General features: G+C 37.9%; 2 protein-coding genes across 4 annotated transcripts in view; one reads left to right on the forward strand and one right to left on the reverse strand.

Annotated features, from left to right (window-relative positions):
* Positions 1-19: 19 nt before the first annotated feature.
* KCTD9 (potassium channel tetramerization domain containing 9) lies at positions 20-27,540 on the reverse strand. The gene is made up of 12 exons (XM_023636188.2): positions 27,349-27,540; positions 20,379-20,500; positions 18,461-18,504; positions 14,716-14,812; positions 14,041-14,099; positions 13,707-13,835; positions 10,267-10,334; positions 10,083-10,178; positions 9,234-9,383; positions 4,796-4,901; positions 3,941-4,074; positions 20-1,931 (listed from the first exon to the last, which is right to left on the reverse strand). The coding sequence occupies exons 1-12, from the start codon at positions 27,394-27,396 to the stop codon at positions 1,815-1,817; spliced, it is 1,170 nt and encodes a 389-aa protein (XP_023491956.1). The 5' UTR covers positions 27,397-27,540; the 3' UTR covers positions 20-1,814.
* CDCA2 (cell division cycle associated 2) overlaps positions 27,110-27,997 on the forward strand; it is a 48,995-nt gene continuing 48,107 nt past the window's right edge. The window contains exon 1 of one of the 3 annotated variants that reach the window (XM_070256289.1): positions 27,110-27,860. The gene's annotated coding sequence lies outside the window, so the exon portion shown is untranslated. Of the gene's footprint in view, positions 27,991-27,997 lie in introns of all 3 variants that reach the window. The other 2 variants (XM_023636182.2, XM_023636179.2) reach the window with 2 other exon arrangements.

Genomic DNA, 27,997 nt, shown 5'->3' on the forward strand with positions numbered 1-27,997 from the left:
AGCAAGACAAGAAACTCTCTCAACGTGTCACATCGTTTATTAATGCAGTACACATTAGACCCCAAATCTGCACTTTCTAAGCATATCATGCGTAGATCTTTCAGATTCTTCTGCAGTTTGAGGTTATGTCTACAGGGGTACCCTTAAGTGGATGAACAACACATTCTATAATTATTGAAAATATAGTACAGAGTGAAATGACTTAAATATAATTTAGGCACATTTGATTATGAAAATAGATATCTCTCAATACAATACTTCTCTGTCTTGATAAAAATAATAAAGCAAAGAAAATAATTCACATCTGAAGTTGCTTTCCTTCACCTGTAAAGGTCTAATCTCTCACTAGGCTTGTGTACCCTTCACTGTTAAGGAAAGCTTTGCATATGTATAGAAGAATAAGCTACGTAAATACTGAAGACATGTCATTCTCCCATAGGAGACAAAGCGGTTTGAATGATTCATTGCCTTAATTGATGAGTCTGTAGACTTCAGAACCCATTTGGACACAGCTTATATCCCTGCTGTTGGGGTAGACAAAAGGACACGGGTTACTGGTAAGGAAGGACAGGCCCTACCTCTGCTGCTGCAGAGAGATGACAACTCAAGAAGATCGGGCTAAAATTTATTAAGACAAAACCAGAAACCATAAGTAAAAGGACCACAAGTGCTGACTGGTGTCACATCTTGGAGCAGCCAAATGCCTTTATTTCTATTTAAGTTTTTTGGTGGCTAGAATCAAACTGTCAGTTTAAAATCCTCTCATTCTCCATTGGAGGGTTGTAGCTGCAATTCTATTATGTTGACTTTTAAAAGACAGTTTTGCCATCTTCCTTCATATTTTATAGCTTTGATTACAGTGGATCGGGATTTAATACTCATTTCTAAGCTGGCCCTGTTTATACTTTTTGGCATTTGAATTAAATGAATATTAATAATACACCTTGGTTTTTTGGTTTTGAAGTATCTTGCTATGTTTGTTTTGACAGTAAGGAGGAACTAGCTTAGTAGTGTAAATAGATAAAATTGCCTGTTCTGGCCTTGAGCGGAACTTGCTTAGAATGAAATTCTAAGGAATGCTCATTTAAAAGTTGTAGCTATAGGTAAATTCTCCCTCCATCTGGAGAATTCCACTGTGACTTCAGCTGACAGCTTTCCTTCCATTCTGTCTCAATCAGTAAGAATGGACGAATTCTTTAATTTAGCTACTGTTTTGTTCTAAAAAAATAAACTTTAGAAAAATGAACCTGAAAAGAAAGCCTTGGGGAGTGTGATCTCACCATATTGGCGTGACGTGACAGGTACTTAAAGGGGGGGCATCACTAAAGCTATTTCTAAACCTGATCATCCTTTTCCAAATTGTCCGAAAGTTTGACAGTTTAAACATCCATTCCTGCATCTAGAGAGTCAATAAATATAATTGCATATGTTGTGCTTTTCATAAATTAAAATCCTTAATGCATTTCAAACCAAGATGGTATTTCCACATCATGTCTATTTAAAAGCAAATATAAGAGATACTATTCCTGGTCATAAAGCCAGGCCAATCCCCGATTCCACTCAAAAGGCAGTAATCTAACCTAGCCTTCCTACATATTAAGTGAGTGCTTGTCTGTTAAAAAAAGAACGTGGAAAAAAGGTCACTTTTTTCCCTTATGCACTGCTGAGAACAAGCATAATCCTCTGAACGTATTTTTTTGTTTTGTTTTTTTCCTTACAGAGTTATTTCTTTGAGACAGCTGAGTGGGTGGAGAAAGTAGAGTGATAAGGAAAACATTTTTCATCTTGGGCATCTTCCTCCAGCCCTAGGATTCTCATCTGACACTCTGTGACATATGTAGTGGGGTCAGCATCTCTTCAAATATAGCTCCCTTCACGTTGGAACCTCTCAGGTTCGCTTCTTGAAGATCACACCCAGACAGATCGCAATTCTGGAAGACAAAAACGACGTTCACGTAACTTAACACAGAGATTTACGGCCTTCTCTGACCAAAGGACTCCTGGGGCACGTTAGGAAAATGCTCCTATATAACATAACTCAGTTATCTGTGGGAAACTTCTGCTTTAGAAGAAAGTCAGATTTTCTTCTTTCTGTGTTGGTGCTCTAGCTGGCGCTCAGGCTGACCATGACTACATGCGCCAAAGGTTACAGGGAAAGCACATCCCTCTGGTCATGGATTTTGGAATCAGTCCTTTAAAATCCAGAATGCAGTAACTATTATCTAAATGACTCTACCACGGTTCAAGAACAAGGAAAGGCATGGGGGCGGGGGGGAGGGGAAGACTACTGAAAAATATCTGAGAGAAAGAGATTTTACTTAATAATTAAATTGTGGAATAGAGTTTTCCATTCTCCAATCCTAACATTTTTATAGCAGGGAATTGCCTTTTTTAACCCCAAATTATGTGTACAATTCAATGAGTTTTAACAAACGTATAAGACAGCGTAACCACTGCCACAGTTGCGAGCTGCTTGTAAATTTCTCTTGAGATCACGGAGTGACAGACGACAGATTTTTGGATAGGTCCCTGGGGACAGTGGGACAACGGTTAGAGAGAAGGGTGGCTGCACAAAACCTTTTAGGACAGAATGTCAGCAGCTGCCCCTCACCAGTCAGCCTGATTAGTCTCTGTGAGCAGTTGGACAGAGGCAGGCTTTTGCTGTTTAACCACACTGACTACGCGGTAACTAAAGCCCAGGAAAAATTTATCATCTTAGGTGACAGTGACAAACAGTAAAAAGTAAATAATTGTGGGTATAACAGGTTTATACCTTCAGCCTTAGGCTGGTTCTTTTTGCCTTTAAGTGTAACAGGGCCTGCTACTCTGCTGCTAAGAGCTATCAAGAGAGCAAGGCAAAAACATTTAAAAAGAATCAACAGCAAGTTAAATTTTGACATTTTGTTCTCTACAATCCAATCTTTGCCAGATTTTCTTGTACAGGGCTATACTGTTCAATATGATAGCACCAGCCACATGTGGCTATTTATATTTAAATTAATTAAAATTAAATAAAATTTATTTTTATTTATTCATTTTTTGCTGAGGAAGAGTGGCCCTGAGCTAACATGTGTGCCGATCTTCCCCTATTTTGTATATAGGTTGCCACCACAGCATGGCTTGGTGTTAGTCTGCGCCTGGGATCCAAACCTGCGAACTTGGGCTGCCAAAGCAGAATGTATTGAACTTAACCACTATGCCACCGGGCTGGCCTCATTAAATAAAACTTAAAAATCCATTTCTCAGTTGCTCCAGCCACATTTCAAGTGCTCCATAGCCATATGAGGCTGGTGGCTACTGTACTAAACAGTCACAGGACATGTCCAGCAGTGCAGAAGGTGCTACCAGACAGTGCAGATGTAGGCCTGTCAACAACTATCGAGTCTGCCAGCTAAATGTGCAAATCCTGATGACATACAGAATACAATTCTGATGAAAAAGATAAGCGGACAAAATTAAAGTCTCAAATTGAGATTCAAAAAGAATATAAATATAAAATAGGCTTTCCCTGAACTTGATTTCAAACATGGATATCATTTAAATTTCTCGGGCAGTTCAAGAAATATTCTGGCCCCATTTAATTGTGTGTCGAATTAAAAGTTAAGAAAAATACAATAAATTAGATTAATAAAGTATCTATCAAATTTATCTACTTGTGGGCGACCCAAAGAAAAGAGGAGAAATGAAATCAACTTAGACTGAATGCCAGATGGATCTTCAAATCTGAAACTGGCGTCTACAACTTAGGTAACTGAATCCTGCTCTGGAATTCACATTTGTTTAAATAAGCAACTGAAAGGAAAACATGCCTCCAGCTGTGCAGGCATGGCACCTGGCAGTTTTTACCAGCCAACTACTTTGTTTATGATTTCAATAAATTTTGCATGAGATACTCAGCAATTATAGAATAACAAAAACTCTTTAAAAACCGGTGACTCACCTCTAAATCAGTTCCTGCCAGAGTCGCCCCTCTGAGGTTGCAGTTCTTCAACTTCGCATTTTTTAGGGTAGCAACCCTCAGGTTAATTCCCGTCATCTGACTTCCTTCCATATCCACACCTTTCAGATTAGCACCTGAAGGGAACACATTTGGGGAGTAGTTGAACTTAAAAATATTTATAGTCATCTACCTTCAAAAACACCACAAGGCGACTTAATGGAGGCGAATGAGACAGGCTCCCTTAACTTTTGGAAATGACTGAGAACTACAAACCTGCGTATCGCAGCCAACTGCCATGTATAAAGAGTTCATTGTTAACAATCTGTTTGCTTATTCTATGAATTAAGAACGTTTCAGTCTATTCTTTTGAGGAAGGAATTCAATTCAGTCTTCTGATAATCAGCACTTTTATAATATGCCTCCATAAGTTTATGGCAAAGGATCTAAGTACTCTGTCTTCTAAATGTACAAATAAATGAAGTGACCAGTTCATAGACACAACAAAGCAATAAGGAATTCATAAACAAAACTTTAAATCTAAAAATGACAGAAACTGCCTGGCTTTGTGCAAACTGAAATTCTTAATTTTGATCATTATAAGAGTATGCTGTTCTGTTTGAAAGTTTAAGATGTTGATATTTAATTCTCCAACTCAAGCTTCATTAAATATTAGAAGCTGGATTTCTGGAGTTCCCAATGTTGCTTAACAGCCCTTTGCAAATTCTCCAAGGATGATGACAGAGGAAGTCTACCCCACTATGGTTATCATGTTTTATCTAAAACAATTATTTTGCTGGCTGTTTACTTAATGGTATGTTTTCACCTTAGAAAATGCAATTATAGATAGAATCTCACCTTCTAAATTAGCTTTCAGACCAGAAGGATCTTCGAAGTTGCACAGTTTCAGGGATGCTCCTTCTGCATTAGAACAGAGCATCTTGACTCCCTGGAGATTTGCACACTGGCAACGAAAAGAGAAAAGTCCATGTTTTAAGGTTAAGAATTTTGTTTGGAAAAGAAAAAATTAGCTCAAATAGTAAAAGAAAAAAAGAGAAAAGGGGGGGGGAAGCTCAATTCAATACCCTTACAATCAATATGTGTTTACAATATTTTTCCAATTGAACTCAATAAGAACTGAGAACTGTTTTAAAGAAATAGTTCTTTTTTTTTTTTTAAACTGAAGTCTTAATTTATTTTTTATTTTATTTTATTTTTTTAAGATTTTATTATTTCCTTTTTCTCCCCAAAGCCCCCCGGTACATAGTTGTATATTCTTCGTTGTGGGTCCTTCTAGTTGTGGTATGTGGGACGCTGCCTCAGCGTGGTCTGATGAGCAGTGCCATGTTCGCGCCCAGGATTCGAATCAACGAAACACTGGGCCGCCTGCAGCGGAGCGCGCGAACTTAACCACTCGGCCACGGGGCCAGCCCCAAGAAATAGTTCTTTTAAAAGAACTGTTTTTATTAAAAGAAACAAAAGCCAAATTAACAACAGCATGCCCACCTCATATGAGAGTTTAGATAAAGAACTTGGGGAGTGAGAACTATAACATCCCTATTTCTATTTTTATAAACAGCCCTGGGCATGACAATATGACAGCTGAAATGTATGGGTAAGGAAGGCATAAACTTGTTTGGGTATGGGTTTTCCCTCGTTACTACTGTAGGAATCAATCAATGAAATTCTTGGGGTTCAATCATGCTACCATCACCTTCATTTCAAAGGTCAGAATACTAATACCAGCAATTAAAGGCATCATTGAGCTACAAAATACTACAAGTTGTTGGTCGGGTCTTCCTGAACCAACTATTGCTACACAACATCGTCAACCTTGAGCACCCAAATCACAGTGCAAAATACCAAGAGCAAAAAGCTACAGAACATATGTTAGAATTCTGAACTGTTAAATCATCTCAAAGGATTCAATGCCATCAGAACTGAACTCTAATAACTACTAGATAAGGCAGAAAGCAATCTATAAAGTTGACATTAACATTAGGCCTTCACAAATTGACCACAAAAATAGACGAATGTAAAAGTGTTTGAAGAACTGTAAGGCACCATAGAAATGATAATTGTAGTTCTTATTAGAATCAGAGCAGTGAAGAAATCTGAAATCCTAAGGCTGATCAAGTTATGTAATAGCCATACCTATCAAGAAAAATCCTTGTTTCATAAGTGTAATTTCATTCATTCACCCAATAGTCAATTCTAGTGAAAGGGAGATAAGCTAAAGATCATTTCAAATCACAGATAACTGACACATGCATGCACAGTCCTACCCATACCTCCATGTTAACACAAGGTAGCATGGAAGCTCAGACTGACAGGAAGGAGAATGAGGCCCTGAAAGGAGCAAATTAACTAAAAGATGACTGGATTTTATATACTTGAAAATATAACAAGACAGGATGCTGATCCATGAAAATAAATGTCTCTGGTTCTCTATGTAAAGCTCTCAGGTAAAACAGAATGTAAATATTATCAAAAGTTCCCAAGGTAAATATGTAAGTGCTACTCTACACTCAAAGCTATACTATAGAATCTCACAAAGAAGCAAATATATAAGAAAATCAGTGAGGTTTTCTATCTTTAACTATAGAAAGCATTTCTTCCTCTATTCATCAAATGGTAAAGCAGGCCACCAACACTGAGAGTTTAGGACCCAGCTACTAAGTAAACCAGCTTTGCAACTGTAAGAGCTGAGCTTCCCATATCAAGGGACAATGGGTTTTGATGAAAGCAGTTAGCTTATTACTACTATTTTTTAAGTATGATAATGGTATTAAGATTATCTTTTTAAATTGGTCCTTTTCGGGGCCGGCCCCATGGCCGAGTCGTTAAGTTCATGTGCTCCACTGTGGCTGCCCAGGGTTTCACCGGTTCGGATCCTGGGTGTGGACATGGCACTGCTCGTCAGGCCACATTGAGGCGGTGTCCCACATGCCACAACTAGAAGGACCTGCAACTAAGATACACAACTACGTACAGGGGGGATTGGAGGAGATAAAGCAGGAAAAAAAAAAGAAGATTGGCAACGGTGGTTAGCTCAGGTGCCAATCTTTAAAAAAATAAAATAAAAAGGTCCTTTTCTTTAAGAGATAAATAAAATAAATATTCACAGGTGAAATTATGAGTTACTTCAAAACAATCTGTGGAGAGATATAGACAAAACTGTTTACGTGCTGATATTTGTTGAAGCTGAGCAATGGAGGGACGGGGGATTCATTAACTATTCTATTTCTGTATATGTTTGACATTTTCCAAATGGAAAGTCATTAAAAAAAGAAACAAGGAAAAGAAAATACAAACTTTAGAGTCTACTTCCAACCCTGGCAACAAACTAGGCTTTTGGCTTGGGCAAGTCTCTAGGTTTCAGGTTCTCAGTCTGTAGAACAACGGCGTCATACTCGATGATCATCAAGGTCCCTTCCAGCTGTTACCATTCTGTAAATCTTGGACTGGGAATGTGCAATGGATACATAAGAAGTGAATTATTATACCAGCTTCTACGCGGCAGGCTAAAGTCAAGTGGAGGCAGGTGGAGCATGTAGAAGAAACACTCTAGAGCATGCTGACAGAAGAGTGTGGCACAGACATGGGCTGCTTAACAGTGATAGCAAGTGAGATCACCTGGGCTGACAGCAGACTCGAATGGTTCCTACAGGAAGGTTTCACAGCCCATGAGGGATAAATTGGGTGAGAAGTTCAACAAGAGCAGTGGAATCATTAGGTACACTGTATGTGGCAAAGTGCTCAGCATACATATTTTGCGGACACTGCAATACATACTGCTGTTCATCAGCAGTCAGCTTCAAATGCAAGGATTAGCAATTAGTTTTGACTTTCACAGCCTACACACTCTGGGCAATGACTCTTCAAAATGAGCTGTTTTTATCATTCATAATTAAATTTGCAATTCTATAGCACTTCAGTTTATCAAATACATACATATACACACACACTTTTTTGGCCTCACATCAATTATACAACGTGAGTAGAACACGTATTCACAGATAAGGAAATTACGGGTCAGGCTCACAGTTAGTAGCGCTCTAACTAAACAGAACTCCAAACCATTTGTACTGAATGATCCAGTCTGTCGCCTTATCTTTCTTTTTCTTTTGGTCCTTAAAAAAACCAAGCTGCCTCCTGACATTTCACTATTTAAAGATTAGGTCCTTTTCTTTGTGGTGTTAGTCTTTCGAATATTTTGCTACCAATTTGATCCTTCATCATAAGATGGAACAAGGAGAGTGAAAATAATGAAAATGTATATTGGCAGATTTTGTTATCAGATCTTATAAAACATTCATGGAAAAACAGGTTACAACTAAGGAATAAAACCAAAATTATAAAATTTGGTAAACATTAATTCAGTGATTACTAAAAGCAAGGTCCTATATTTGATGGTGTTAATTCCAAAGACATACAGACATGGGCCTTAGTATAAAGTAAATTAAAGTTGTTAGAAGTAGGTTTCACTTTTGGTCCTGCATATATCCTCTAACCCCGAATTAACTCAGGTAGTTGTTACGTGAGTACATGCATTTACATGTGTAAAAACACACACAAATCTACCTCTCTCTCTATATATATGCACACATATACACAAGTAAACATAGACATATACAGTCATGCATCGCTTAACGATGGGGATACATTCTGAGAAATGCGTCATTAGGCAGTTTCGTTGTCGTGCAAACATCCACAAACCTAAATGGTACAGCCTACTACACACCTAGGCTGTACGGTACCAATCCTATGGCACCACCGTGATATTGTGGCCCGTCGTTGACCAAAATGTCGTCATGCAATGCACCAGTGTACACGTGGAGAGGGAGAGAGCCACTAAGATACTAACTTACCCAGACTGATGCATATCACGTTTATTTACAAAATATCTGTCAAATACCTCTAGAGCAATAACATTTCCCCACTTCAGAAATGAGGGTGAACAGAAGATTTCCAAGGTCCTTTTCAACTTTACCCCAATAATTTACTGAAAATATAAGTCCTGATAAATAAAAGTACACTATAATGCGGAGATCAGGATCTAATTTCAAGATTAATTTCTTATTCGTTGCTAAATCTTTCAGGTCTATGTTTAACAAAGGATATCAAAGTTGCAAAACCAACCCATTTCACTTTCAGAGCTTTCAGTGTCATCATCAACTCAGTAAATTATGTTTTCAAGTAAGAGCTTTAGCAAGAGACAGGTATAATTTCTGCTTTTTGAGGCTCTTCAAGACTAAATATTTAATCTTCTCCTGTCATCAAAACTGATTCTTACGTCAAGCACTGATCCAGAGAGATCAGCTCGCTCCAGATTCGCGCAGCAGAGGTTGGCATGTGCAAGATTGCAGCGGCTTAGATTGGCCATTTTGAAGTTAATGTATCGAAGGTCCAAACGAGAAAGATCAGCACCACTGAAGTTTAAACCCTAAAATTAGAAAACACAAACTGTCACAATATTTAAACCATCTGTTGTACTAAATTTAATTACTATAGCCAACCACCAAGTTTTTTAAAAGCACTTGGCAGTTCAGTCATTTGGAGTTTATTACAAAACATGAGCAAATGGAACTTAGATATATAAAATAAGTGTTCTTAGTAAAAGAAACTATTTACACATAACATTAGAATGCAACCTGGCTACACCTCATTTACATGCAGAAGTTTCTAAAGAGGGATCTCTGTGAGCCAGGCACCTGTTTTTAAGTATTATTTTCATTAAACCTGGTTGTATTTAAATTATCTTATTAATTCAAGATAGTTTTATTTTAAAAAATTGAGTATTTTGGTTTTTAAAATCTTTAATGCTATAATTCATAAAAGTATCTGCCACTGACTAGCCATATAAAACAACTGTACAAACACTTCAATTTTTATTGTAATTGCTGGAATTTCTATGTATTACTCCAAAACTGCTATATGAGACATAACAAGACAATAAAAAAGGCTATTACATCTCTTATTTGCTAATCATTTTAGGATTAAATCAACGCTGTGACTCATAATTAAATCATATCTTGCATGAAAACGGAAAAGAAGGCCAAAAAAAAAAAATCCTAGAAAATGTAAAACTTTAATCACAGATTTGCTAACACAAATAACTCATGTAAAAGTCTGCTTTGATTACCTGGCAACGCAATTCTGATTTGGTTGGAGTAGCTAGCAGAAATCGGACAAATTCCTTTCGAGATATTGGTGAATGATCCTCTGGTGGTTGAGAATTCTTGAAAAGGATATTAAGAAATTAATGGGGGCATTTTGGGAGATAGCTACAATAAATGTAATACTGGTTAACATAAAAAGAGCCTTACCTTTATTGCCACTTCTAGGTGTTCAATCAATGAGTCAATACCAAAAAATCTGGCTTCTTCTAACACACCTATCATAATAAAAATGATTTGACTTTTATAGAAAACTACTCATTTTAATATTTATAGAACTCTTTATGTTAAATTCTCACAATAGAAGTGAAATTCAACAAGCAGGATATGAATCAATAATATAGAAAAAAATTACTAATGTTTAGAACATATTTTAGACTATTTTTAAATATTTGTAAAACAAGGAAGTTTCCTAAATAGTTTAATTCAGCAAAAGAAAAAAATGGAAAATTAATGAATTAGAATGAAAGCCTTCCATATTTCAAAATTATTTCCAAAAATTACTTTAAATAGGCCACAGGCAAAAAATCCTGGTATCAGATGTTCCTAAAATAACTGATGTAGTAATTTGACTGTGAATCCAATAATAAGTGATTAGTTCACCTAATCTTAACATTTTGTTGACCTTTTTCAATGGAGCAGATCTGAATAGGTTTGTCACAAATGTCTTTTACTTAACAAATCAGAAAATTGTAGAAATGAATAAAGGTAAGTCAGCCTCAAAACAAAAGTCAAAAGTATAATCTAGAAACCTTTCTTATAGGAGAAGCAACTTTAAAAAAAAGACATCTAAATGATAAAAGGGATTTTATCTATGATTTACTTTTCTTAATTTGGTAAAAAATCTGTACATTTTCTAGGTGACTCGGTATGTATAGTTTCCCACATCTGTTAGTGAGCATCTTCATCTGTGTGTGGGAATGAATTTGGAATCCATTCTCCTTCAAATGAAGACCTCGCTCACACAGTTGGATGAGTCTACTTGTAAAAATCAGTAAGGACTCAGAAATTACAAAGAAAGTAAGAGACGTAATCCCTCCCCTCAAACGGTTCCAAGCTAATAAGGGTAACTATATGTGGATATTGAAAAACACTGCAGGTATTCAGGAAGATGATGATCTTTCCTGGGAAAACCCAACTCCATCTCCAATATTCCAATTGCAAAACAAAGGTCATGTGACACACAGCACTGTTCAGGTACTCGCTCTGGCATAACACTTCCGGCCTACACCAGAGTGGCCTCACCTCCGGCTTCCTCATGAAGGGGCAGCCATACTCCAGTATCTGTCCCTGGTAGAAACCATCATAAAAGGTTCTAGTGGGCCTCGCTCAGTGTGCTGAGACCTTCTGAGTAAATCAGAACCTCCTGGGGAATGTGCTAAGGTTTTTTCCTAATTCTAGGTTTGGAACTAAACCTTAAAAACTTTCAGAAAAGCCTTATAAATTCAAAAGGCACCCACAGAGGACAGCTGAGGAAAGGAAGTAACATTCAGCATATTTTCTGTTAGCACCAGGAGGACCAGGATTTGAAGTCCAGCTCTGCCACTCACTACCTTTTCTGTCTTAGACAAGTTACTTAATCTCTATCAACTAAAGTTCCACATCTGTGAAATGGGGATATTACTACCTTCCTCACAAAGTTGTTAGAAGTATTAGAAGAGACAATGCATATATATTATCTGGTATAATGCCAAGCACCTGCTAGGTCCTCAAATGATCACCATGATTATTATTAAATTCTATGATTTCTGACATTTAAGACCATTCTCTTTTTACTATATCAAAATGGGGTTCAGAAAATTCATGTTAATTTTAGAGAAATAAATATTCAAATGCTGGAAAAGTTCTCAAGTTAGTAGAATAATTGGATTGCGGTGAGATTTAGCTAGGAGGTAGGGAAAAGATGATTTAAGTCAAGAAAAGAGTTTTGAAGACAATGAAAGAAGAAAAGGAGGACACGATTCATTGGAAGACGTGAAGGGCATTAAAGGCAGGGAACAAAATGAAATAATGAAGGTAAACAAAAACACACTGATGAAAGCATAAATTAGGAAGAGCAAGAAATAGGTTATCTAATAAGTGGGAGGAAGATAAGTTACTGCAGATTATTTTAAAGCACATAATTACAAGGCAACTTGATGCCAATGTAAAGAGTTTGGGTGGAAACTGTACTAATCGAAAACAATGCTTTATAAAGTGAATCCAGGAGAGAGCTCTGCTTGCTGAACGACTGAATAAATAAGATCCACGGCCGAGAAACAGGAAAGAGGGACACCAAGCGCAGCTGGTAGCAGCCTGCCCAGCCGAGGGCTGAGAGCACAGACATGAATTTCTGATGTCATTTTCCAGGCAGGGAGGAGACGAAATGCTGTCAACGATACAAGGAAAACTTAAAATGGGAAGCATGAAAGAGCCCCTAGGACTCTGAAGCTGAGGTTTACATGCACTCAGGGGAAGAGCATGACCTCAGAGTGAAAAGCAGCAGGGACACAGGTGCAGAAAAGAGTGCACAAGAATGGATCACTGGTTATTTCATAACAATTTCTGCAGAATGACTAAAATAACAGGTTATAGAAGGTTTAAAGCAACAGTTGATAGAAGGTAAAAAATAAAAAAGCAACAAGAATTGAGTTTTGAACAGTTATGGAGCTAGATGATAGGGTCAACCAGTATCATTTTTCAGTGGGCAGGCTTTAAAGGCAGTATAAAAGTTACTACAGCAACAATAAAAGTTATTGAGCGTTCTGTATTTTACTACAGACACTGAAAGCCAGCAGCCCCCAGGCTGATTCTGACGTGTTTGTATGTAGCGTTTTCAAAATCAGAAGACTTCACATAAAATTTTAGATTTCCAGCTTTTCTTTAAAAATCAAGGCTCTGGCACCCTAAGTCCACACCCTCACATGGCAATAATCTGTGGAGGCTGCGTAGGAATGTGCACTCAAGATCACCACACCCCCCACCATTCCTCAAGTCAGACCAAAGAGAGTCCCTTGGAGGCCTATGAGCTTTGAATATGCAACCACTGCTTGACAAGGGCCCTCGTCTACAGCATCTCCATGAACCGCTACAGAAATCTTGTGATGCTGTCAGGGATGAGGGTATTTTTAATAGTTTTCAAAGGGGACTCAGAGAGACTTTTCCCAACTGAATCCTCAAGTAAATTGTAGCATTGAGATTCCAATCTGATCTTATGAGTTCAAAGAATAATACCCACTTGACCACTCTACTACTCAATATAATGGGAAGGTCCATAACTTGAAGCCAGATCAGTCACAATTCAATTTAAAAACAACATCAAAATCCTTTAAAGTCTCTTGTGATAAATCCAAATCTATTTAGAATCTAAAATCAGAATTTACAGGTTAGATATACACCCATATACGCAGACTATCTACCTGAAAGACGGTCTGCCCATGCCTGCATCTATTTCTATACACTTCTGTACTCATAGACATGTAAGAACACATAGTTCTAAAAATGGAAAAGATGTACCTTCACTTTATGAAAATATACTGTTACTAAGCAAGTGAAAACAAAATAAAAACCATAAACTTACAAAAAGGTGAGGAATTATATTGAAAACTTACCCAATAAATTAATGCCATCATTTACAATGAGCTGTCCATGACGCAAATAGTTCAGAATGGGTTCAAAGTACTCAGGACTTCGGTCAATTAAAAAAGCTCCTCTATGATCTTGCTTATTTCCCCAGACTCCTGTGTTGCATTAAAATGAAGAAAGCCCCCCATAAACAAAAAACAAAGTTAGAAATTCATAGAAGAAAAACTGTGTAACATACCAGTAAGTTTTTGCTCTTATAAAAATTATTGATATCATTAAAAGTACAGAAGGACAGGAGTTGTAAAGTCAATACAGTTACAAATAGATCACGCAAATGTGCAAACGATGTGTTGCACTCACCTTTGTCCTTAAACATGTGGGCCAGCATACTGTCGGGTTCTTTATTCACTAAAGTGCTCCTAAGAATTCAGGGAAAAAAATGGATTTCTCCATTTGTCTTTATAAACAAACATATTTAAGTCAAGAATATACTCGATCCCAGCTGCTCTCTCAAAAAGATGCATGCTATAACCTGGTAGGAGTGGTGCTGGGAAACAAAAATGTGCAGTAAGTTGCCACTTATCAAAATCCCTTCTAATCTGGCACTTCCTTTGATTTAGATGTTGTTTTAGTTTCCTTTAATTTAAAGACTAACATATCCTTTTAGCAAGCTATCATATCACAATATTCTTGATCCAAACTTAAATTTTTATCTCTTTAATATAAGGAATTGCAGACTCTGCAAATTTCAGTATTGTTAATTTTTACTTGTGTTGCATAAATAGTACTCAATATCTAAAAAGCATGTTCTAAAACACTAAATTCATGCTTTTCACACTTTTCCCGGAATGACTTGTAAAGCATTTTTCTACTCTTTCACTGAAAAAAAGCTTTCTAAAAAATGGTTTCAGATCATATAGTATATTTAAGCAGCACTGGAATATCTTCTAAGGAAATCAGCAAAATGAAGGAAAGAACAAATAGTACATAGTGCCCCCAACATACACACACACACACACATGCACACGCACCTACCGTGTAGTTGTAAAGTACCGCCCTCCAACATTTAATGTTAGCCAGTCTGTGTGTGATCCTGACAACCCTTCAGGTAGTTTAGAATCTGTCTGAGGATCTAGAGATGACATGTAGAAAATAATAAAGACATTAAGATTGGGGATTTGGGGAAGATGGCAATAGCATAAGTTTTTAAAATAAAAACACACATAAGAGTATACCAGAGCTACTAAGACAGGAAAACCCACACCCATAGACAGCATCTAAAATAAAACTAGGTGATAAGGTATTCCCACCAACACCAACAGCTAGAAGAGCAGCATGGCATCAGCAGCTTTCACAGAAGAAGCTGAAAGAAACAACAGGGTATGTGATGAACCTAAGAATTCCAAAGTAATCCATAAATACTCACTTCAAAGCTCAGGGAGCCTATGTGCGAACAGCAGACGGCAAGTGGAAGGGGTGTGCCCACTCCAACTGTGGGTAATGGAAGTAGTGTGCAGTGAGATCTAAAGAGGCTAGAAAGGAACTCTCAACACCCACCACACAAAACTCCCTTCAAGGACAAAGCTCCAAACTGAGGATAAGATGTCGGGAAAAGAATCCAAGTCGAACAGATTACAGACAACAGAGACAAAAGAAAAAGGAGTCCGGATAAAAGTCAAAAAGGTCTAACAGAACCAGAATACATTAGAAAGTGACTTGCAAATTTTTTACTTCACAAAACAACAGAAAAGGGAATTCTAGAGCCATGAAATTAGAAGAACTTTCCTAAATCAGCCCTCCCTTCTCAAGTTAAGGAAAACTAATTTCATGTAAAAATGAGGAACAGAAAATCCCAAACAAAATTTTTAAAAGAATAAGGAGAATTACATCCCTATAGTCAATGAAAATGTGCCAGAAAGAAATGCCCACAAAATGGATAAATACTATAATCTAATATTGCAAACCATGCTAAAAGAAGTAAATAATACAAGGTATGAAAGAACAACATAAATCAGAATTACAAAATTCAGAAATGAGAGGAGAGAATTAGAAATAAAAAGAAAAACCATTTCGGAAATGCAGATTAAACTAGACGAAACACAGGAGTAAACACAAGCAGATGATGCCTTAAGGGAAGTAAAAGATGAAGAAGGAGAGCCTTAAAGATCAAAAAGAAACCAAGAAAGAGGTAAAAAGAATTTAACAGAAAATTTCCAATAGAGAAGACAAACGTAGAAGACCCAACAGACATACAGAAGAGTTGTGAAAGAAAAAATCAAAGCAAGACGACAAAATAAACACATGATTTAAAGCTCAAGAAAACTTCTGAAATCAAAAACCATTTGAAACTACATATTGAAAGGGATCACTGCACATGGGAGAGAATCTACCCAGAAGCCAGAACCAGAAATAGGCCACTAAATTACTGCACTTTAAAAAGAGACAGTCATTCTTCGGGTGACCTCGGATGACTTATGAAAGACCAACACTTCATGCTAGAATAAAATGGAGTAACATATTTAAGATATTTAAAGAAAGAAAATGTGAACCTAGGATTTTAACAGCTTAATTGAGGTATAATCAATATACAGTAAACTACACAGCAGTAAAGTTTACAATTTGTTCAGTTGTGAATATGATTTTATATCCAGCCGAATTGGTTTTCAAGGATAGAAGACACAAATTGCTATTAACATGCAAGACGTCAGAGAACATTGTTCTAACAAGTTCTTGCAAAGAATCTACTAGAGAACAAGTTTCAGACAACCACGGAAGGCATCCACATGAGGACTGGAGGTAAGCATTAAATACACTTGAAGCTATAAAACCAAGTGACAGTTTTAAGGGATAGAGTATAGTATTTAAATAATGGCTATATATTCTGAAAATGTTAAAAACAATACAATTTTTTAAGTAAGGGAAGAAAGGAATGAGTATACGCAAAAAATGTTTAACTGTCTTTAGTAATCATATTGGTATTGAAAGTATTGAGATTGTTACTGACACTTTTATGTGTGTTTTGTGTGGGATGAAATAAATGAATAATTATGTGACATTATAATTCTGTCATTCCCTATATCCCTGAAAACCAGGATCATTGATATGGAAGAAAAGAGACATCAGCTTTGGATGTAAGACAGAAGTTGTTAGATAAAAATCTTATAATCCTCATTATAAACCAAAGTATTAGTATGAACTCATGAGATATTTTATCTATACATTATGTTACATATAAAACTTCATATCATATAAGCAGCTTTCACATATATATATGTGAGCAGCTTTATATGCATACTATATATAAATTTTGTCCCTAGCTTGCTATGTATTTCCAACTCTGTCCACCAAAAAGCCTAGTAACAATGATGAACCAGTAGCCATCTCCCTACCACTCGGATTGTGTCTTGAAATGACATTTCTCACTAAGAGAAATCAAGGCTTCTTGGAAAACACATTGATATGGGTCTAGGACAGAAGGATAAGATGAACACCTTGTTATTCCAGACAGTAAGAAAGCTAGAAAAAACTAAAGAGTTATGTTAAAAGGATTTGAGGAAGTTTCCACTGGCCAAAAGTAAAATAATCTAGGGCTGGTCTGGTGGCGCAGTGGTTAAGAGTGCACGTTCTGCTTCTCAGTGGCCCGGGGTTCGATAGTTCGGATCCCGGGTGTGGACATGGCACCGCTTGGCAAAAGCCATGCTGTGGTAGGCGTCCCATGTATAAAGTAGAGGAAGATGGGCATGGATGTTAGCTCAGGGCCAGTCTTCCTCAGCAAAAAAACAGGAGGATTGGCAGTAGTTAGCTCAGGGCTAATCTTCCAAAAAAAAAAAAAAAAAAACCGTCAAATAATCTAGGCTTCAATAGACACAGAGGATGAAAATGTAGCAAATATTTTTAAATCCAAGAGTTCATAACAATAAAACAAACACACTAATTGATCACTTTTTATTTTCTTGTTTGTTTCTATGTATGCAATGAACCAATTAAGCAACCACTGCCCGCCAACCACTCTATGAGGCTAGTGTAAAGGAGATGAAAATAAACGTTTGCTCAGTTTTAAGGTAGAGACAGAAGAGTACGCACTTACTTCTAAGTTGGCAACCACCTGTGCGATGATCCTTAGAACTCCCTCCACTCACCAAATACAATTACTGTGACGGCTTAAACAAACACTTACATATCAGGGTGTCATTGTACGGAACTAAATATATCAAATACTCATTAAAGGTTATTACCCCACTTAAGTCTTAGGCTCTTTCTTTTGAGATACACAGCCGCATAATTTTTCTTCCAAATGAGAGTAGAGTGTGTATGTGCGCGTGCGTGTGGTTAATCTCGTCACTTTTGATTGATTTGATTTCATCACGTGAATGACTGTCAAACACTACGTATCCAAGCAACACATGGTTAAAAAGATGTAATGTAACACTTAGAGAAATTCTGACAACTACTATCAAGGAGAAAATTTTAAAACAAGACAATTGTAGTTTCTAAAAATAAAAATACCCTCTTCGTGTCTGCCTTAATGAGCATGTGCACATCCAGAGCATTTTAAAGGCATGGAAAAGATGAGGTATCCATACTAAAATATGATCATATAGTTCAAATTAAAAATTGACTTTAACACACACACCCAATGCAGAGTCAAAAAACGTATGAAGATCTGAATACTGGCATAGGATGCTTTTTAATGTTAAGTTTAGTAAGCCCATGTAAAATATTTGCCATTTCATCTTTTTTATTTTGGCAGACAAAATTGGCTTTTGAGGAAGTCACTTACCAATAAATGGTTCTCCTTCACACACAAACAAAACATCATCATCCCTGGGGAAATCAAAATTTAAAAATTCACTATCAAAATCCAGAAATCACATTAATTATCTGTTGACTAGAGGAACTATTCCTTAGAATTACGTAGAGGACAGGTTTCACTATCAATTTATATTGCAAAGAAGTTGACTAAGTTTCCAGTGCTTTGCCTAACCCCCTCAATTTACCATCTTTGGATTTAAATTCAAATAAGATTCTGCACATGGAAGCACTTTTGAAATGGAAAAAACAAAACAAAACAAAACCTACTATACAAATTATGTGAATTCAGCTGTCTTATCAGTTGAAGAATGTACTATTATGCTCAAAGGATATGATTAAAGCCATAGCCAACTCTTCTTTTTTTACTTTCATTCTGCAACCCTAAATAAATTATTGAGGCTTTCTCCCAACTTATCAGCTGCTTTGTGCTCTGGAAATGAAAAGATACTTTCATAGTAAACCTAGGAAGAATATAATTGGAAGTAACTCTGCTGGAAACACCCACTATACACCCACCACAACCCCAAATGTAAATGACTGCACATGATCCACAATTCTGGATTATCAGTGCATGTCCTCCTGCCCTGCCCCAATCCATCCCACCATTAGTGTAAATAAATGATCAGAGATTATACTGTGAGCCACAAACTGTTAAACAGGTAGATATCTTATAGTTCAGAAGGCTTCAGTCATAACCTTCTATGTCGTAGAAATTTTTATTTCCTATAAGAAATCAGGAATATATTGAATTTTTCTTAGAAGCAGAGGCTGTATTCGTTACAGAGAAATTTAGGTTGCTGTAAATCATTCAACAATGTGACTCAATTATCCATAAAAACTAAAAGAAGCTGGGTGACAGATACTGAAAAACTAGGAAATTCTCCTAACTTATTTGGATTTTAAACAGTCTATAATCTTTCCTCTAGCTCACTGTGTCAGTTAACTTTTTAAGACTAGTATGAAAATTTGTTTTCTTCTTATTAACAAAAATCAACTACTAAACTGTATGACCTGGGTAAGTCATTTAACTTCTCAGATGTTTAGTTTCCTCATTTACAAAATGAAGGGACTAAAAGTGATTAACTTCCATGGCAGTATATTACATTGGAAGGTCATTCTGACCCGGGTTTACATGAAAATTAAAATTTGTATACCATTATAATTTAGAGCATCATTATCTTTACACTTTCAATTTAAAAAAACCCCATGCTTTGCTAATTAAATGAGGTAACTTGGGCAAAACAAATATAACATAACTGGCACTATCAGTACTTAATCTGTGTTCCCCTCCCATCTTCTTTGTTAAGACTCTTCCTGCTCCAAAATTCTATGATCCTATGAGGATGGAATGAGGTGAACTACACACTTTAAAGAGATAAATCTGCCTGGGACATTTAAAAAACAAAACCAAAAAACAAACCAAAAACCACTATTGTGGGGGATCACTGGTGAGTTTATTGGGCTTAAAATCCTATATTCAGCAAGTTTTCACCAAAGTAGGTCTCTGTAATGTTTATAAAATGCAAAGTATTCTTAGGAAATGAACTGACCAATAAGCAATAGCATATAAAATTAAAGAGATTAGATTTCTAACATTAAAAAATGCATATCTTATTAGATCCACCTCTAGTAATATAAAGAAATTACTCATAGCCAAATATGAACTATGCAGAAAGACTATGGGTATATTGGAATGTACTGAGGATTTTCTATCTGATCAATACACTGTAAATCCAAATGATTCAAATTCCAAAGAGCAAATTCTAGGCAATCATTTGCCAAAATCCTTAATTCTCAGCAGTGACTAAACTACTGCTTCAGGGAAAGAGCATAGCACCAAGAAGCTGAGGCACACTGTAGACAGCTTATAAAAATGGGAAGGTTACCTGATCAAAGCAATATCATCAATCAGTCCACCTTTCCCATTATACACACTGGTGGCTTTTATGCCGAGTTTACTGCTGGCCACAGAAAGCAAATCAGATAAAGTTCCATATACAGCGACCACCTGTAAACACAACAAATTAATTTGAACAACTTATACAATGAATTTCATCACTCACAAATTCCAAACCACCACACTATAAACAGGACTAAAAAAATCAGATTATCATAGAAAAGGAGATTTTGAGAGGCTGTTAACAGTATCCCTTTCTTCCATGACTCAGATATTTATTTAGTGCCTAATATTGCTGAAATCCAGAACTAAAAAAGAAACTCAGTGAAAACAGCCTACAATCTCAAAGTTGGTTAGAGTGCTCCAGTTCTTAAGACAGACAGACTGCACTTCACCAGATTCTGACATTTTCTAGCTGTTGACTTGAGATGAATTATTTAACCTCTTTATGCTTCTGTTGCTTTAACCAGGAATGAAGAAAACTGTCACACCCACATCAGAAAATTGTCAGGAGGATGAAACAAGTTAATGCACGATAAGAGCTTAGCAAAGTGCCTCAGACCTATTAGATCTTTATGATGTTGTTTTTACATTATTCCTTTGTTATAGGAATGGTTTATTTTAAAAACAGGAATGACTTACTGCTGTTTATTATAACACTTACCACATCAACTACCACATGAAAGGTAACAACTTCCCACTTCATTTATTTAATTCTTCAATAACTACCTATTTTTTAAAAGCCAGCTTTTAACTAACAATCTAAATACAGCAAAGGGCTGGGTTACAATGACTTGACCTGTCCTGCTTTAAAGCAGGCACAGACTGCTATATGAACAAGATATATGCACTGGCCTAGGCAGCGGGTCAAGAATCTCTACACACAGTGAATCTTTCGTTCCAGCCATGACCTATAACTATGTGCTCCCAGTGGATGAGTTGTATACTTGGCCTATTACCAGTTAGGATGTCTGAAAGTTACGAATAAAAAGTAGGTGAGGAGCTGAACACGAAGCATGAACAGCCAGTTGACTTTCCACAGGACACTGGATAAAGGTGCCATATGAAGGAGGAACTGGCTGGTCCTTTGTTCCCTGGGGACCGGAGGATAGCAGACACTGTATTTGTAGGTAAGGAAATGAAGCGAAGACCAGGGTATGGAGGGAATTGTTTGCTAATAATAAAGTGTGCAGTCTTGCAATAGCAGAGTGCTGATTTCAGCTGTTTTCTCTTGGATCATAAGGATAAAAAGCCACAGAAGTGTTGCAAGCTGGGGCATTTTGGGGAGGGGTTGTAGGCAAGCACAACTTAAAGGGATTAAAAGTCATGCACAACCCCAGTGTCTATAAAAACATGAATGGATAAAGAAAATGTGCTGTGTATATACGCGCGCACACGCGCACACACGCACACACACACACACACACACACAATGGAGTATCATTCAGCTATAAAGAACGAAATTCCAATACATGTTACAACATGCATGAATCTCAAAAACATGTTAAGTGAAATAAGCCAGACACATGAAAGGACAAATATCGTGTGATTCCACTTAAATGAGACACTCAGAACAGGCAAACTCATAGAGACAGAAAGAAGAGTAAACGTTACCAGGGCAGAGGGTGGAACGGAGAGTTACTGCTTAATGGGTAGTTTCCATTTGGGATCGGGAAAAGGTTTTGGAAATAAATAATGGTGAGTTTACACATACTGTGAATGTACTTAATGCCAATGAATTACACACTTAAAAACGGCTAAAATGTTGACTTCTATGTTATGTATATTTTACCAGAAAAAAAAAAGCAAAGCACTTGGCACAGTGTCTTGCACACAGCAGACACGCCATAAAGGATGGAAACCAGAGTAAACATGTCCCCCGTATTTCTCATTTTTCACCTCTGTAACAGAGGCTGGAGTTCTAACCGTTATTGCAGATACATGTTCCTGGGAGAAAAGGGAAAGAAAGTACATGAGGCATTACATACAGTAAACCTGGTTGTGCTAAGGCAGAGGGCATGAAGAGAGAAAACAGAGAAAAGAAAGAACCAAAAATGCAAAGGACCAAGAGATTGACCAAAGCAAATGAAAAACAGCTTTTACAGTCTGGGAGCTGCTAAGGGAGGGTAAGAACATCCTCCTTTCCAATATCAGCATTCTTGTCATAGTTGCTGTTACGCTAAGAACTTTCTAAATCTTTCTCTTTCTCCTTTTATTTATCTTTGCTTCTTGTGTATCTTTACAAGGCTTTATTTTGCCTGACATCATCCCCCTGTTGCCCTAACATCAACTTTCTCCCCCAGGATTTCGTTTCACTTCACTCCCTCAACTGGCCACGTCATAAAATGGATGAAATTTAATGCAGCTCTTTATATTATGCTTCTGTATTTAATTTAAATATTAGAGCATTTTATATGACTGACTTTTAAAAAATACATCAAGTTAAATTGTTTTCTACTTCCACATGATTGACTTGATTTTTCCTGGGGGTCAGTTTTTCCTAATGAAAATAAAAGCCACCTGCCATGTTTGAAAGCTGCACTGTCCAGTCTGGAAGACCCTAGCTACAATAGGCTATTTAAATTTTAATTTACCAAAATTAACTAAAAGTTAAAAATCAGTTCATCAGTTACACCAGACATATTTCAAGTGCTCAATAGCCACAGGCTAATGGTTACCATATCAAACAGCACAGATACGGAACATTTCCATCATCACAGAAAGTTCTATTGGACAGTGCTGTTTCAAAGAGCAGAATAAAGTGAAGAACAAGAAACACCTATTTTAATTGTTAGGTTTGACCACAACACAGCAACCCACAGTAACAAAGTGATGGCATCCAACTCAAAAGCTGCTGGTTTATACTGAGGATTGAGCAGTTGCCATCTTCCATTTCTTTCCCATTGAAGTCAAATTTAATTATAAGATAAAAAATTTAAAAAACCCACACATACATACTGGCAATTCTCTGGGCAATGAAAGCACAACAGGTGTTTCTTTGTAGGTTGCTAAACTAAGGAGCACATTCTAGATATAATAAATTGAATTCAACTTTATCATCACTTAAATCAGACCTCAGATAGTATCGAACACAATTTATCATTTCACCAAATGTTTTCCAATCTGACTTATCTGGACTGTAAAGGTTTAATGAGAAAGTTCTGATTTGTATTAGAAGATCTAATATCAAAGCCAGAAGAAAACAGCTGTCCTGGAGCAAGACTGTAAACCTCAGGACAGAACTAGGATCTATCGCATATCCCACTATGTCTGCAGTGCCCGGCATAGTTCCTCATTCAAAGACGGTAATCAATAAGTGTTGGCTGAATGAATGAATAAGGGATACAAAAGGGCTATGACTTGCATAGCTCATTACTGAATATTCTGAAGTTAAAAAAAAGCAACTTATGTTCAAGATATACAGAAACTTTGAACTGACCATCAGGTTGCTCAGAAGCCACTCACTACACTCAGATATGCGAGTCCTCATTTCAAATTCCTTAATGTCAACTTTTACAAGAAATATTAAAAAGAAAATGCGAATTCTGAGGCATATGGAGAAAGGACAAAAAGTGAAAGAATAACGGACTCTTTTGGAGCAGTTTAAAAAAAACAAACTAATTCCCAAAACTTAGAAATCCTAAGTTTTTTATTTTTGAGGAAGATTAGCCCTGAGCTAACATCTGCTGCCAATCCTCCTCTTTTTGCTGAGGAAGACTGGCCCTGAGCTAACAACCTGCCCATCTTCCTCTACTTTATATGTGGGATGCCTGCCACAGCATGGTTTGACAAGCGCTGCCATGTCCGCACCCAGGATCTGAACCAGCGAACCCCAGGCCGCAGAAGCGGAATGTGCGAACTTAAGCGCTGCGCCACCAGGCTGGCCCCTAGAAGTCCTAATTTTTTTAGAACTATGGCCTTCAAAGGTTTTTGACCATGTATCTCATCAGTAAAACATTTTTAGGCATGTGTTGAAACATTTGTATATTTACTTATTTTTGAACTATATCCCACTGTCAGAAAGAATATGTTTTCCAAAATGATATGAGGATTTTCATTGACTATAAGCTGGCCAATAAGAATCCTCTAAATATTTATCATTAAATTTAGTCTGTCAAATATAAAATTGACTTTATCATTAAAAAGAAAAAAAGAAAAAATATGAAACTGTTGTCTTTATGTGCTGGAAAATAAGTTTAAATGTCTTGCTAATTAGGATGACCCCATTGGCTAGTATTTCAAAGAAGAATATACACTTAGGGAAAGGTTTTATTGTTAATAGCAGTTATTAATGAGGACTTCAAATAGTCTTCTTTAAAATTTGGCACTTTTTTACTTCTTCCCAGACTCAAAGAGATGCACTGTTTTTCCCTCCTCCTTCACACAGAAGTGGCAGGGCAGCTTCTCATTGTCTACTCATGCTTGCATAATTAACACTGTCTTCAATCTGTAGCTTCTTTGAAGGAATCTTTTAAAGCCACATTTTGTTGAGGGTTTAGTTAAAACTGGATAATACAAATCTTAACCTGGCACTTCTAAGCTTCAGTCCAGCTAACACATTCAGTGACTGAAGGCACCTATTTTTGCAGACTGGAAAAATCAAGTTCTAATATTATTTTATATTTTTAAGTAAAAAATATAAATAAAAGGTATTTCTTCCTAAACTCTACTTATCCTCTTGCAAATCCTCTGTGGTGTACCATGTCACTCTGGAAAGCACTGTTTTCAGGAAGGCACAGCCCTGTGTTCAACATTACAACATTCACTAGTTACACTTAAGTTTACTCAGTATACAGAAGAGTCATGGGGAGCATATGATGGAGTCCCCTGCAGTAACTCTGTGCCTCCCCAACCCCAGGCTTCATGGCCCAGTCTTGCAACCACTGAACAAGTCTTACAGGAGAGAAACTTATTTGAAAAAACAAATATTATTCTTACAGCCAGGGAGCAAAAACAGAAACTAGGTAAACAAGGAGATAATGAAAGTGACATAGATATTTCAACTGGTGGAAAGGAAATCAAACTCTTACTTTGTAGTAGTACTTTGTTTCAGCGTGTTCTTCATTAACATCATGTCACAAGCATGGCAATCTGGCTAAATAGTCACTTTATTTACATAAAAATGCAGTCTGTTATGTATTATTCTGCTCTCTTTTGTTAAATAAGAGTAATGATACTGTATTTTTAATCAGCGGAAGGGAGAGGAGAGAAAACACTGACAACTTTGGCATAGAATATGTTTTCCAAGTGGGTAGTAAAGATTATGGCATGACTTATTTTTAAAACTAAATCATATGAGTATTCTCCAGTCTGGCTTTTTACGATCTTTGTAACATAAACATATTTATCTTTAATTATTTGAGATGTGTTTTTTCCAATCTTCTGAGATTCTCTAGCAAAATATTTTTAAAGCAAAGAAAATTTAAATCCAAAAACCTAACCTAGTCAAAACTAGACAGCTTAAAAAAACCATAAATAGCTTATTAAAGGAATATGGCAAACCTAACCCAGCCAATCTTCCACAAGAACAAAACTCAATGTTTCAAAGTGATTTAGAACATAGTTAAATATTTATAACTGGGTCTAAACATCTTGTCTTTCATGGAATAACACAGAAATGATGGATAAAAAGGTCAATCAGAGGTCTGCTTTGGAGAACACACCACAATTGTAACTTTGAATGTACTATATCTTTTTTCCAGTAACAATATAAATTTTAGATTATGAGTAGCAGCTAACAACCGACAAAACAGGTCTAGAAAAAGTTGATGGTCAGAAATAATGTAAATCTTGTGCAGCACATTTTGAGGTAGGAGTCACGAAAACTCAAGAAGTTGAATTTATGCCAGTTCTGTTTTTTATGAATATTACATCTCTAAGACCAGAAGAATACAAAATTACAGTCAGCAAACTACACTGTGGTTCAAATTTTTACAGCATGTTTACTCAAAATCGCAGAGAAGTTGGAAAACTATTTTTTATATGGTGGCACAATTACGATATTTAAAAATTTACGTTTCCAAAATATGAAGGAAACAAAGTATTCTGGCAAATAACATAGTGAGGCCAATCTCCCTTTACCTTAGACTCTAAGGCTTAGTTACTTCTAGATGTCATCTAGTCACACCATAAATGTCTGCCTTGAACAGTCAAATTTTCCAAACAAGCCGACCAACTTTGAAGGGTGGGGCAGGAGGCTGAGAAGGAACAGGATTCATTTTGGCTTGCTCCGGCGGTGGAAAAATGTTTAGTACCACACCCTCAACAAAGGCCTAACCAAGCAAGGAACAATGTCAAATCAACCCATTTTGGTCTACTGTCACAGTCTAAGGAACTAAAACAAGGCGAAATAATAAAGCAAGCACAGAAGTTTGGCGGCGACGGGGCTCCGGGCACCTAAAAGATGGGTTGGGGGGGACATCAAGAAAATGTCTCTAATTTTCAATCCTCTCTATTCGACTTAGGATGGGAGAATAGTTTATTTATCCACCGATAAAGAGTTTAATTCTTTTTACCTGGTCAACCTTACATGCCTTAGTGGTTACCACCACTTTCTGGAGCAGATCATTACTCAGCACGAAGGGGGAAACGAGCGCCTTCTCTAGCCAGGGGTGGGGGCAGCGGGGTCGTCGAGGAGGAGGCAGGAGAAGGCACGTCAGCGCCAAGGCTCAGGTGACAGCGGCCCCCACGCCCCCCCCGCCCTGGACGCGCACCTGGATGGGGGAATGAGTAAGCACAGGCTGACCTGCGCTCGCCCCGCCGGCAGCCGCGGACTCCCAGGGCGGGCTGGGGGAGGCCGCCGAGCCCCGCGCCCACCTCCCGGACGCCCCGCGCCCGGCGCGCGCCCGCCTCCCAGCCCCCAGCCCGCTGCCCAACTTCAGCCTCTGCCCCGCAGCCCGCCGCGCACTCCGCGGCGCTCGCCCCCAGCCGGCCCGCCGCGCCTCCTCCCGACCCCTTACCTTTCCGTTCTTGGGGCTGCCGTTAAGGAACAGGGTCACCCGCCTCATCGCGCTGCCCCCACTGGGTCCTGAGTGAGTCGCCACCCTCCCACCTGGCTCTCCTCCCACCTTTTTCCTCTCCCGCCCTTCCCCTCCCTCCACCCACTCGGGCTCTCCGCCCTTCGCCACCTTCTTTCTCCGGCCGACAGACACACGCACGCACTCTCCGTCCCACACCCCGGGGTTGGCCGGTCCTCCTTCCCACCCCGCCCCTGGGCCTCTCAGTCAGCCTGGAGCCCTTCCCCCACCTCTCCCAGACTGGCTCGAAGCTCCACCAATCAACCGGCAGCGCCGGCCAGCACACAGCCAATCATCGCCCTGCACTGGGTGGGTCACACTGAGCCAGCCCTGCTGGAGGGAGGGAAGAGAGACCGCAGGCCAGCGGACGGGAAGGGTTATCAGCCAATCAGAGCAGAACCTGGAGCCAAGCGGCGTCTCAAAGCGTTACTGAGCAGGCGCAAACACAGCACCAGGTAGCGCTTATTTGCATACGGAGGCGGGGCTTGAGGGAAGGAGGTGGGGCGCTAGAAGCGACCCACCCTAGTCAGCGCCTCCCCGCCGTACTCTCAGAGGAAACGGCTGCCGTCAGGACTGGCTGATTGGGTAAGAG

This window comes from Equus caballus, chromosome 2 (genome assembly GCF_041296265.1).
Source record: "Equus caballus isolate H_3958 breed thoroughbred chromosome 2, TB-T2T, whole genome shotgun sequence".
In the NCBI taxonomy this organism is placed as follows: Eukaryota; Metazoa; Chordata; class Mammalia; order Perissodactyla; family Equidae; genus Equus; species Equus caballus.

Bases quoted from the DNA above. Each gene is read 5' to 3' on its own strand.
- KCTD9 (XM_023636188.2), bottom strand. From the start codon at position 27,396: ATGAGGCGGGTGACCCTGTTCCTTAACGGCAGCCCCAAGAACGGAAAG. The intron at 18,505-20,378 runs GTAACCTTCCCA...TGATTTCCCCAG, and splicing joins GATGATATTGCTTTGATCAG to GGATGATGATGTTTTGTTTG. The intron at 10,179-10,266 runs GTAAGGCTCTTT...ATCCTTTTCAAG, and splicing joins ACCTAGAAGTGGCAATAAAG to AATTCTCAACCACCAGAGGA.